The following is a 13,947-nucleotide window of genomic DNA, read 5'->3' on the forward strand; positions in this document are numbered from 1 at the left end:
ATTAAGGTCTCCAAATATTTATCCACTGGACTTATCGCATAACCATTTGTTAAAACACAAGCAGAACGATGGGCAATTAACCATGACTTGAACAAGCTGCCAGACAATTCTAGAAGTTTCCATAATCATCAAAATAATTAAACAGTACATCCGAACACCAGGACTATCAGTTCATACTGCTATTCTATACTAGACGGAATCCCCATAGTTCAAACAAATAGAGAGTTTATTACAAATAGAGAAGAGAACCAAAAATAAAAAAAAATAAAAATATGAAATAGTTAATGACGTGCTTCTTGGCACGGAGTGTTAGTAGCAAAGACCCTTTGGTTCCATCAGCACCAAAAATTCCAAACACAAGCAGTAAAGTCGTACCCAAAATGATGCCATGCCACCAATGCACAACCACTACATTTTATCCCTCCGAATCTCATTAAAAATTCAGCAGCAGAGTCATAATCACCATCCCTGGGTTACTCTCCTGCCAAACTCACCTGCCAACCACCAAAAATGCCAACAATTAAAAGGCACTCTTTTAAGCATCCAACACTGTAGAGAAAAGTCCTTGTTTCCTTGTAAGAGCAACTATGATCTTGTTCAAGTCACAGATTTCCTCATCCCTGTCTTAGTTCTTGCTTCAGTCTTTCAATCTCCTTCAAGTGACCATCACAAAGGTTTGACCCTACCTTAGTCTGCTCTCCAGCTTCCTGACATGACTTCAACTTCTTGGACTCGCCTGTGGTGGTCTCCTCAACTTGGAATGATCTTTTCCTCGATGAAACTTGGCCAAGAAAATCCTCACTTGTCATTTTACGAACACAAAAGCTATCAATCGATCCGGAATCATATTGGAATGAAACGCATTTCTGTGGTAGTCCGTACGAGTCCTAACACAAGGCATCAACAAAATTCAAAATTTAATTCCTATGCATGAGATAGTTTATCAATAACAATCACAGGAAAATGTTGTATAGAGATGGCACTAATGAATTACAGACCAAAGGCACTAGTTACAGGAGTATTAGGTTTTCACACCTAAACAAAGAAGAATACCTTTGTGTCAGAGATGAGATGAAGTTCTAACGCTGAACTAGCAAAGCTATGTTACATTAGGGTTAGCTTCAGTTGTTGCTGTCAAGGGAAGGTAAGGATATACATATAGCTACATACACGGGCCACCTTTCCCAAATAGTAGAAGTTGTGCAAGATATAGAGAAATTCTCATCCGGGAAATACCTTTTCTCGGTATCCATCGATATTTTCAAATGCTTGATTGGCCTTTTCTTGATTCTTAAAATTAGCAAAGGCAGAATACTTCTTTCCTCCAGCCTTTTTGTTGGGCTGCCATCAAATCATTCACCACATCAGCCTTAATGAACAGGGAAAAAAAGAGCCTACAATATATTAAGAGAGAGAGAGAGAGAGAGTGTGTGTGTGTGTGTGTGTGTCATTGTGTTGCATACATTACCTTATGCTGTCATAAGTTCATAACATCATTAAAAGCACTTAATTGGATGTTTATCCAAAAACAAAACTGACCTTTCCCTTCAAGCTCAATATTCACATTTTGCATAAGCAATTACCTTATGAAACCTTTCATGATGTATAGAACAAATATTATTGTTCGTCTAAGTTAAGTTATGGTCAGTGCAAAAGTTGATGGCCCACCATCTATTTTTTCAAATATTTGTAGGATATGGGCCACCCTTCGGGCAAGAAAGATCTCATCCTTGAGAATTATTCTTACATTGTCAATTTCTTGTCAGTTCACATAATGATGCAGCAAAAAAATTAAATTAAATTAAGAGCTTTTAACAACTGTATGCTCTAGTGTGATTTGGTCTCACAAAAGATCAATTTGAGCAAATTGTCCCTGGAAAATGTTCAAGGTGCAATTGACCCCCTAAATGATTAATTGAAGCAAATTGCCACTAAATTTAAATCAACTGTAGTAATGTCCCCCTAACTAAGGGAACTTTTAGAGGGCCAATTGCAGTTTTAAACATTTTCAAAGAACAAATTGTTCAAATAACTATTTTAGGGGGGCAACTACACTTTTGAGCATCTTTTTGGGGGCAAACTGTCAAAACCCCTAAACATTAAATGAAAATCTTTAAGTAGTTCAATGTAGCTGTTTGGTACAGCTTAAAACAGGTAACTTTTAGCTTAAATTATTCTTGCATGTTTGCTCCAATTTATACATGGAACTTCTGCTTAAATCAGCTTATGCAGAAAGGTAAATAAGCAGAATCTCTCAAGTTGCCCAAGGGCTAATTCCACTTCTCGATTATGAGGAAAGGTTGATTCACCTAGCCAACACAACCTTAGGACAGACCCAATGCTATCATTGTGCAGTTCATTGCAATGAAAATCTCGCAATAGGTCAACAATATTTCCCAGTCAACAGATATCCTAATCCCAGGATCAATTTCTAATGCATAGTACTGAGGTCTTTGCAGGAACGTAAACAATAGTCCCAACATATGGGCAAGGTAACATGCATGGAATATGTATTACCGGGTTCCACTAATCAAGCTCATCCAAACAATAAATTAAAACAACGGTTATAGATATTCTGACCCTGATCTCAATTGTAAAGTCTCCAGGAATAATTTTATGTAATTCTTCATCGGGCACATTGACTGGTATCCTGTGGAGAAGTAGCTTTGACTTTTTGATCTCAGGCACCTACAAGGTCAAAGATCCAATGAATTGACATTCTTATATTCATTTAGAAGCAAGCAGGACTTAAATTTCGAAACTTACACCCTCACGAACCAGCGGTATAGCATTGTCAAATCCAGACTCTATCTTGGCCAGAACTAGTTTCATTGCAGCAGTTGTATCATCTAGACAATTGTGGGGAGCACCCTCCTTCCTGACTTCATATCCCAACACAGCCTGTGAAACAATTGACAGAACAATTCAACTATGCATACTGATCTACATTTTTTTTTTCTCAGCAAAAAAGAAACTTTATTGATGGAATAAACAAGTACAAAGTACAAGGCAAATTACATCAATGAAGAAAAAAGGAAGTGCAATAGCATCACAATGAGCTAAATCATCCCAACTAGGTTGGCACCAAAAAGCTCATCCTATCATTTGCTAGCACCCACAGAGTTGGTGAGAGACCAATGAAAAGACAAACCAACCAACCAACCAACACAGCAAAACTCAGACACTCCTTTGAGACAGACCAACCCAAACTAACCAACACAGCCATCCTACCATTGCTAGCACCTAAGAGCATAGCAATCCCAGGCATGTAAGGCAAAATAAGACCTCAGTATTCAAGCCAGCACAACTGCAGCAGCTGGGCTGCAACAGCACAACTGCAGCACCTTCATCTGAGTTAAGCTCTATAGCTAAAACTGAGTACTGCACCCCTGAGCCCAACATCAAACTTCATCTAGGCAGACATGAGCACAACTGCAAACACCATCATACTCAATGTCTCCTCCATTATGATGCGCACCATTGTTTTCCAATACACAAACACACATGACAAACAAGCATTAAACCTCTGTTGGCCTGGACTTCGCCTAACAAACACTGCCAATCAATCAAAAACAGAACCAACAAGCAAAACCAGCAAGTGAAGACAAACAATACACCTAACCACTCCTCTGATGCAAACCATCAGATTTTATCCAGACCTCCAGATCAGTTTTAGCACAGCAAGCACAAAGCAGATCAGTTTTAGACTGGCAGCCACCTTGGCAATCACCTTATCAGTTCAGCAATCAACATATGAGCATAGAAGGCACAGAACAGATAGCCTTCCCTACAACAAGAGCACAATCTAGCAGTTGCTATAACAATTCAGACCATGACCATATACCAGCCCAACAAAGTAGCCCAACATAACAACCCAACATCACCATGGCAGTCAACATGACAGATTAGCAATCCACTGATGAGGAAACAAGACATCAGAATCCAAAACACAGACCTATCAGCAAATTCAGACCAGCACCATCATACCAGTTATGGACTAATGTACCAAAAACACTCCTCATCAACTAGCACTATGGGAACCACCATAGCAGTCCACCAAATCAATCACCAAGACTTGCAGCCCTCTTCCTATACAAAACTAGCACAAAACAGCGCCCAAACTAACCAGGCAGAGACACACTGCAGCAGGAACACCCAGAGAACTAAACTCAATAAACTACACCAGCAGATTACTTGCAGCCAATAAACTACACCAGCAGACCAGCACAGATAACTGCTGCAGAATCAACTCCCATTCCTAGTACAGAACTGGACCTGCTGCAAGTTAAAGACTACATCATTAATAGAAAAATCCACTTTGGCTGGGGATGCCTTAACCCACAAAGCTATTCTAGCTTTGACAATCTCACATAAATCTTCCAGATTTGGCCGAGAACCATTAAAGACGCATTCATTTCTATGCTTCCACGTAGACCAACAGACAGCCAGAGGTATGACTTTCCATATCGGCTGCTCCTTCTTTTTCATCCAACAAAAAGACCACCACTGCAGCAACCCTTCCACAGAGTTGGGTATAACCCACTGCACACCCCACCATTTCATAATATGAGACCGCAACAGCCAAACAAAAGGGCAACATAGCAAGATATGTTGAGCTGTTTCCTCCTCAACTTGACAGAAGACACATCCCACATTTGCATTCACTTCTAATATCCCTATTCTCTGCAAGAAACTTGCTGTTTTCACCCTGTCTCTCCAAGCCAACCACCCAAAGAATTTTACTTTGGGTGGAGCACAATTGTTCCAAACTTCCATTGCCATTGTCCTAACAGGTCCCAAGAGTACTTCACAGCTTTTATACACTGATGCGACCAAGAACACCCTAGATGGATCAGCCTTCCACAGCCAAACATCTAATCTGGTGGCTCTAATGGCTGGTGCAGACCTTAAGAAGGTATATAACCTACCTACCTCCTCCTCCTCCCACGCCAGCAGAGGCCCCCTAAATTCCAAACTCCACTCCTGAGTCTCGCCTCCTCTGTTATTAAAATCAGAAATTGTTTCATACTTATTAGTGGACAGAGAAAATAATCTGGGAAATTCAGTCTTAAGACACCTCGCCCAGCCATTTATCTGACCAGAATTGAGCTCTCCTACCATTCCCCAACTAGATTACAGTGTTTTCAAGATAGTAGTTGTACACCTCAGGCTGAGTTCTAACTGCACAAATTATATCAGACCAAATTTTTGAAGCTCTAAAATTTCCTGCCATGTACGGTAGCCAGTTACCACCCCCCATACCATATTTTGAACAGATAACATCCTTCCACAGAGTCTTGTGTTCTACCCCAAACCTCCACCACCATTTCAGCAGTAGGCAAATATTCATATCTGTGGACCTTCTAATACCCAATCCACCCAAATTCTTGCTCCTAGTAATGACTTCCCAACTAACCATATGCACTTTCCTTCTAAGATCGGATCCCCCCCATAAGAAATTTGCTTGGATTCTGTCTATTTCTTTTGCCACTCCCACTGGTATTTTGAACAATGACAACTAGTAAAGGGGTAAATTACTTAGAACTGACTTAATTAAAGTCAGCCTCCCCGCAAACGAAAGCAACCTTGTCTTCCATGTAGGCAATTTCTTTTTGAATCTATATCCAAGACTGGCTTCCAAGTACTCTTCCTGCCAGGATTAGCTCCGAGAGGTAGACCAAGGTACTTTAGAGGCAGATTTTGGTATGTACAATTTAATCAAGAAGCAAAAGCTTGCATCAACTCTTCATCCACGCCAATACCAGCGATCACACTCTTATTACAGTTAATTTTCAGCCCTGATATTAGTGCAAAACACCGGAGTATTCTTTTAATAGTCACCACTTCCACCGATTCAGCTTCACAGAACAATATTGTATCATCAGCGAATTGCAGATGCGTTACTTAACCCCATGATTACCAATGACAACACCTTTGATTAGACCAATTTCCTTGGCTCTGTCAAACAAGATATTCAAACCCTCGGCAACTATATTGAAAAGAAAAGGGGACAATGGATCACCTTGTCGAAGCCCTCGCTGTGGACAAAACTCCTTGGTAGGTGAGCCATTCACTAGAACTAACACTTTTGTGGAGGTTACACAAGTTTTCATCCATTTCACCCATCTTTCCCCAAATCCGAAATTAGAGCACATATTGAACAAGAAATCCCAGTTAACGGAATCATAAGCCTTCTCAAAGTCTAGTTTCAACACCAAACCTTTCTTATTCGATTTTCTCCACCCATCCACTAACTCATTAGCAATAAGGATCCCATCCAGAATGTTCCTTCCTCCTACAAATGCTGATTGAGTCTCACTAATAATCCTTGGCATTACTTGCTTCATCCTATTTGCCAAGACTTCAGCCAAAATTTTGTACAGGGAGCCAACAAGACTAATGGGCCTATAGTCATTCAAGCTTGATGGGCTCTCCACTTTGGGTATTAGCGCAATGAACGAGCTATTTAAACTGCTAACCAGATTGGCATTCTGATGGAACTCACCAAAGAAATGCATTACCTCATGTTTGACTATTCCCCAACATTTCTTAAAGAAATTCAAATTAAAACCATCAAGCCCAGGTGCTTTGTTGCCTGCACAACTCTTAATAACATACCTCACTTCCTCCTCAGTAAACTCTGCTTCCAACAGATCCATTGCTTGACTACCTCCTATGCTTTTAAATTGGCCAGTCAGTTTAAGCCTAACAGCCCAATATTCAGAAAAATGGTTCCTGAAGTGCTTCTTCACCTCATGCCTGACTGCCAGAGGCTCCTCCACCATTGAGCAATTCACCTGAATAGAGCACAAAGAGTTTCTGCTGTTTCTGCTACATGCCATTATATGAAAATACCTTGGCCTTGTTTGGTTTGTATTTGAGAAACATGTTTTGAGATAAAAAGTACGAAAATTTGTTTGGTTTGGTTTTTTTTCAAAAGATGTTTTGAAAAATTATTTTGAGAGAGAGTTTTGAAAAAAATGATTGATTTGATGTGTATAAGAGAGAGATTTGTTTGGAAAATTTGTAAACCAAACAAGTTTTGGAAAATTTTTTTGGAAAAATTTGTTTGGTTTGATTACTTTTGAAAACTTATTTCTAGAGATTTTTCTCAAAATTTTTTGAGAAACACAAACCAAACAAGGCCCTTGTATTTCTATCCCCTTGTGTGGCCCACTTGATTCTAGACTTTTGCAACCAGATCCGTTCCAGCAGTTTGTTTAACCTCCAGATTTCACCCATTAATTCCTGACTTCTAGCTTGTTCATTGCCTAGAAAAGCTCTTTCTTCTGCAATTAATTCAATGGCATGGGCTTTCTCCTCAGCTACCTTAAGCTAAGAATCAACCTTACCAAACATAGCAGTGTTCCATACTTTCAATTTTTGTTTCAAGGCTTTGAACTTCATGAGACATCTATAAACCAGCCCACCCTTCCACTTGAGATTCTGACCATGTTTGCTTCACTAAAGCGACAAAATTTGGATGGCTGGACCAAGCATTCAGAAATCTAAACGGTCTAGGACCCCAATCCCTATCATCCTCCATCAATATTATAGGACAATGATTAGATACCAACCTAGGTAGACCCCATAACTTAAAATTGAAATTCTGGAGCCACTCATAATTAAGGAGAAATCTGTCAATTCTACTCCATTTCTCACGTGTTTGTGAATTGCACCAGGTAAATTTCCTCCCAAGCATTGGTAGGTCAATCAATTCTAGCTGTTCTACCATAGAGTTAAAGGCCCTCATTCCTCGGTCTCTTCTAGAGCACCCAATTCGTTTGTCAGTATTCCTTATTTCGTTGAAATCACCCCTATACACCATGGCCCCAAGAAAGAAGCCTTCAAGCGAGCAAAATTTGCCCAAACTTCTTGCCTTTTGGCCACATCTGTTGGACCATAGACATTAACAATCACACAATTAAACGAGGAAAACAAAGTACCTGACATTGGGATGAAATTCCGGTTGCCACAGCACTCATGTACTTGAAACACCGTTGGATTCCATACAAAGAGCAACCCACCTGCTTTGCCTTCCGCATCTACTGCCATATACTCAAAATGGTCTTCATGCCAGATGGATTTTACTACTTCGGTTGTGATGCTTGATCTCTTTGTTTCTTGTATCATCACTAAGCTAATTTGCCTCTTTGCCAAACTACATTCCATGATTGTATCTTCATAACAAAAATGGTTTACCCCTCAAAACTCCTAGAGCCTCACTGCTCAATTTTCTTCACCTCCCCTTCTCACCTCTTTTCTTTTATCTGTGGCCTCCAATTCCTCTAGCTTACTCATCACCTCCCCCTCCTTTCCATCACAGTCTACCCCCAAGACTTTTACAATTTGAATTGATGCTTCTGCCTTTGATATCCATAGACATCCTCTACTAGACTTGCTGACCATGGATAGTGAAAGAGCAGCTACTGCAGATCTGAAAACTGCCCCTTTTCGTAAATTCATTGTAGACTTTAGAAATCTCTTTCCCTCTTTGTGCTTCCACTGCCTCAGAGTTTTCTGTCTTCTGCTTGCTTCTCCTATCTCCTTTAGCTTATTCCTACGGATAGGGGCAGAGTTCACCTTATTTTGCAATGCTTTGGGCTGCTCCACCCTCTTAACCTGTTTAGTAATAGAGTGAAGGCTATGATTAGCCCAATTACTTGAGTTTTCAGCCCATTGGGCTGACCCCTCCTTGCTTGACTCCAAGTGGACCCTATTTAAATCCACCTCTAAATTAATCCCCTACTGTAGCCCAACAGACCCATTTAAACTTTTTATAAAACCATATTTGAAAACCTCATCATCACCTCTACAGCTATCCTCCTTGCATGCGCCACCTCCCTCTGGCTCCCCTAGACAGAGCCTCCTGACAGAACCATCCTCACGTGCAGCGCCTTCCTCTGAACCACCCATCATCAATTCTGACTCCTCCACCACCGAGAGCTCCCTCAATCTAGCTTCCTCATCCATGTCATTACTGCAAACATGGGGTATCTGCCTATCCCCTTCTGCCACTACACAACCCTTAGCCACCTCATCACCTACATGTACTGCCACATCATCATCTTCTTCCTCCTGTCTGCTACCTCTATCTACAACAGTGTTTTCTACTTCCTCAAAGCTGGAACTAACTTCATCATTCCTCATAAAGGATTGACAGATGCACTGTTCTTTCACTATTTTTGAAACTATGGTTTGTTCCTCACAAATCCTTACTGGATAAAATACACCATTACACTCCAGGTTGATTGTGTGATTAATGGTGTCCATACATCATGTCTCTATCTTTACTTTCCCACAGTGGAAAGTTGACAGATTAATTGTGTCCTCATCCATTTCAAGAACTTCACCCCATTCTCGACCAATGTTACAAAAAGTGTTATTATTCCACAGGATCAATGGCACCCCATAGCAACTGATCCACACCTGCCTCACCTGTTCAAAGACCATGCCTTCTTCCCACTCCTCTACCGAATCACACCAATCATTAAGCCATTCCTTCATTAGCAATAAATTCTCCCTCATAGTTTCCACTGATTGAAAGGATAGGATTATTTGCCTACCACCTCCTATTCGAACTTTGATATCACCATACCCATGTCTGCATATTTCATCCTTTAGATCAGCAGCCGAGAGATGAATTTTTACCCTTGCTACTGCACTTTCAAACAGCCATCCTTTCCTTCCTCTCTGAACCTTTACAGTGTGGACTGAACTGGATTGAAGAACCCTGTCTCTGACCACATCAGCATAGGACTTATTCCTTTGATAGGCGACATTTGCAGATTGATTACGTTCCCTTTTTCTCCACTGTTGCACTGGAAGTGCCTTTCTTGCCCTTTTATCATATTCCTTCCGATACTCAGCCATTTTAACTTTTAGTGCTTTATCGTCACACCAAAGTCCATTTGCTTTTTGCAGAGCCATATCCACTGTTACCGGACAATCATACCTGATAAATCCGAATCGAGATCCTGTAGATCTATGTAGCACAGACACGGACACGCGACACGACACGGACACGACACGGACACGCAAAAATGCAAATTTTTTAAAAATAAGGGACACGACACGCTGGGGACACGTTTAATATATATATATTTTTTATATATTATATGTAAAATTAAAAAATATATACTAATTTTATTTATTTATTTTATTTATTATATGTAAAATTAAAAAATAAATATATTATTTGTATTTATTTATATTAGTATTTATTTACAAAAGAAAGACATAAAAAAGAAAAAAAAGAATAAAGGGGGAGAGACAGACATGGTAATAAGAGGGAAGAGAAAATAGAAAAAAAAAAAAAAGGACAGAGAGAGAGTGATCACTGATCAGCAAAGACGAGAGCCAGAAAAAGTCAGAAAAGCAGAGACGAAAGGGAGGAGAAGAAGAGCAGAGACGAAAGGGAGGAAGACGAAGAGAAGAAGAAGGAGAATATCACCTCAGCTTCTTCGATTGACAGGTTAGGCTTCTTTCTCCCTCAATCTCCTTCTCTCTTTCCCTCTTTCTCTGTCTCATCTCCTCCCTCGATCTCTTTCTCTCTCTCTGTCTCCTTCGATCTCTTTCTCTCTTTCTCTGCAACAGTTAGGGTTTCCCTCTTTCTTTGTCTCCATCGATCTCCTTCGCTCTTCCTCTGTCTCCTCTGCAACAGTTAGGGCTTCTTCGATCCACTCACGCGTGTCTGGAGAGTATCCCGGCGTGTCCATGGCGTGTCCGACTGGAAAATTTCAAAAAAAAAAGGGGATACGTTAGAGAGAGTGTCGGACACGTGTCTACTGCGTGTCCGACGCGTGTCCGACGCGTGTCCGTGTCCGACGCGTGTCCGACGCGTGTCCGTGTCCGACACGTGTCCGACACTCGTACGTGAGGCCTAGGGACGTGTCGGTGCTTCATAACTGCAGATCTTCTTTTCTTGTTTGGAATATACAAATCCAGCACAACTCCATAGTTTGAGAAGATCTTAAATAGCCCTTGTGCCCCCATAGATACTGGTATGTTGTCTACAAATACAGAGTACATATTATTCTCCCTCTTCGCCCCACCTCCTCGACCTCCATGTCTGCGGACCACTGGTTGCCATCCTCCAAGTCCAAGCTTACTGGACTGCCCCTCGTACTCTTTGCCCAATCCCCATGGACGCCCACTGGTTGCCATCTTCTTTCTTCTCTCTATTGAAACATTGCCACTTAGCAACCTTTGGAGTTGCTTAAAATTCTTCACACACCATAAACATGTAACATTAATTGATTTTGCATACTGATCTACATAGCTACTAGCCAACTAAGGGCATGCAGAAATTGCAACATCTAGGAACACTAATGTAATGATGAACCAATGAGATAGTAAACAAGGAAATATAGAGAATAGTCCACTGTTGTTCTGAAGAGACCAACCCATCCAGGCAAAAAAATGACAAATCCAAAAAAAAAAAAAAAAAAAATGGAATTATGAATAAAAATACAAAAAGAATATTGGACTTTAACAATGCCTAGAAAATTATTCAAGGAATTTGTTACTTAAATAGGTTGCAAAAAACAATTGCCACAGTACATTTGTAAGAGGCATGTGCAGAGAGAGAGAAAGACTGGCCAGATGTAAATGATAGGTTTGACAAGTTTGTAAAATAAAAACAAATATGACATCAATACCACATGCACAAAGAGACATGCATGTGTGCATGATTAACAACTTGCCTTGCACAGGTCATTCAAAGAAGGTCTTCTGAAATTAGCCTCATCCCCGTGTTTGAAGATCAAAGAGGTGTAAATCACTCTTCCATGATCTAACTTTAGAGCCGTAAGTAAAAAATCGAGAAAATATTATTCAAAGCTATCGGTAGTAAATAGCACAAACTTGGTGTAAGAATAGTTGTCAAATAGTAAATCGAAATTGTCTTTTTCAGAATTGTGAGTCAAATCAAGTCGTGAATCATAAATATTTGGTCATAATTTCTAATTTACATAGAAAAATATACCTATTGCATTAGATATTAAAAATATATTATATATATGAAAATTTTAGACATAAATCAATGAAAAAGGCTCTAATAGGTAAGGCGCTTCTATGACGGGAAGTGGGATCATTGGTACAATGGTCCCATGTAAGATCACAACCTTTTCTTTTCCCTTTTATACATTTTTCATCAATTATTTTTAATAAACAAAGTAAACAAACCCATACTCTAAATTTCGCAGCAACAATAACTCAATTTCCCAAATCTTCAAACTTTGTAAAAATACTCAATTAACGCCTTCAAAATATTCCTTTCGTAAGTGCAAAAAATTGAATAAAGTTAAATATGTAAGCATAGATTATAGTAGAGAGAGAAAAAAGAGTTTTTCTTCCCTAGGATTTGAGTCTTTGAGAGAGGGAGGGAGGGAGAGACAAAGGATGGAATATAATAACCCTAAAGACCTTAAAAAGATTGTTTCGAACCCTTTTCCAGCAAAAAAACCAAAACAAAAGGGGGCCAAAAATCGAATTCAATGAATTGATCTATTCAGTAATTTAGTTCTACGATTCATCGAGATTTACGATTCATGCAACCTGTTTTTATCGATCACCTCCTGAACTGTATTGAATCATATGATTCAAATCACAAATGTGCAATTCCAAAAACAGATGTAAGAAATTAAAATCAGCTGACAGCTAGTAGCCAAATGGCAAACAAATACATGGGATAACTATATTAACGAAGAATAATACTTATTTCAACTGTCATGCAAATAGAAATATTTATAAGGAAAATTAATATTTAATCATACAACTTAGCTCACCTTTTAGATCATTGTTCAAACTGTGGCCAATTAATATTGTTTTTCCATCCCATAAAAGCTTCATCATTGATTCCTATAAATTCACCAGAGAGAAAGACATTCAAATGCCAACTAACTTTTATTCATTTAGTTATTTTATATTTCAGATGATTTTAGTTATTTATATATTAAACTTTTACCTAATTATATTTTTGGCTGTGCTGTTTGCAATTTACTTCAAAACTAACCACATATTACCTGTACATTAGCCAATGAACAAGTAACTCCATCTAAATCTTCTGCACTAAGCTTAGTAATTTCACTCCTATAGTTTGCAACTGCTTTACTCGGATTTACAAGTTCGTTAAGTTTGACCTGAAAAACTCCAAATTCCAAAACACAACATCAACTTGGGAAGTGAAGAAAATTGTTCAATTGAGACCTCTGAGATGTCTAAAATGGTCAAACTAGTTGCAACATAGGTAATTCTTTTGCACCTATGTTTCTATGCGTGAGGTGAGAGGGAGGTATTACGAAGTCATGCTGCACAAAAATTTGAAAACAAACTCAAATAGTACCTGTAGATTGCGCCCAATAGCACAAACCCTCACCAGAGCTTCAGTGCCATCTTCACAGAGAACCATCTCACAATCAACGGCAAGCATTTTTGGAAATTTCTTTATCTGGTTTGTACTGAGCTTCATTCTCAACCATCCTCAAAGTTAAGAAGAAGACAACACAAATCAATTACCATAAAAAAATCAGTCATAAAGGAAATCAAAAAACTAAAAGAAACCTTCATTGTTTACTAGCCTCATTTGGTAATTCACTGTTTTACTTAAAAGTCACTAAAAAAATTAAAAAGTCAATAAATTATATTAAAAAGTCAAAGATTTTATTATTTCTCTATTTTTTGTACATCTTTTCGTAACAAATTAAAAAGTCATTCCAAACATACTAATTTTTTTATCTCATATTTTAATAAAAAAACCCAAAAATTACTAAACTAGTATGTTCTCAAACGAGACCCGAGAGTAGAAACCGTCAATTAACAATATTAGAAAGAACTTAAATTCCATTAAATACAAGCAAATAGGGCACCTCTTATTTGTTGGTTTGCAACAAATGAACTTACTTGGACATATGTTTTCACTTTGCACAAAATTTATGTTGGACATGA

The 13,947-nt window shown here is 39.0% G+C and overlaps 1 protein-coding gene across 1 annotated transcript; it reads right to left on the bottom strand.

Moving 5' to 3' along the window:
- Positions 1-97: 97 nt before the first annotated feature.
- On the bottom strand, positions 98-13,510 carry LOC114286363 (small RNA degrading nuclease 1). Its single transcript, XM_082912683.1, is given in 9 exon segments — positions 98-626; positions 628-887; positions 1,237-1,341; positions 2,581-2,688; positions 2,767-2,901; positions 11,706-11,808; positions 12,791-12,861; positions 13,026-13,142; positions 13,346-13,510. Coding segments are annotated over 9 exon segments (1,116 nt in total). The 5' UTR covers positions 13,472-13,510; the 3' UTR covers positions 98-535.
- Positions 13,511-13,947: the final 437 nt, after the last annotated feature.

Source organism: Camellia sinensis, unplaced genomic scaffold (genome assembly GCF_055761805.1).
Source record: "Camellia sinensis isolate YWXY unplaced genomic scaffold, ASM5576180v1 Unanchor4, whole genome shotgun sequence".
In the NCBI taxonomy this organism is placed as follows: Eukaryota; Viridiplantae; Streptophyta; class Magnoliopsida; order Ericales; family Theaceae; genus Camellia; species Camellia sinensis.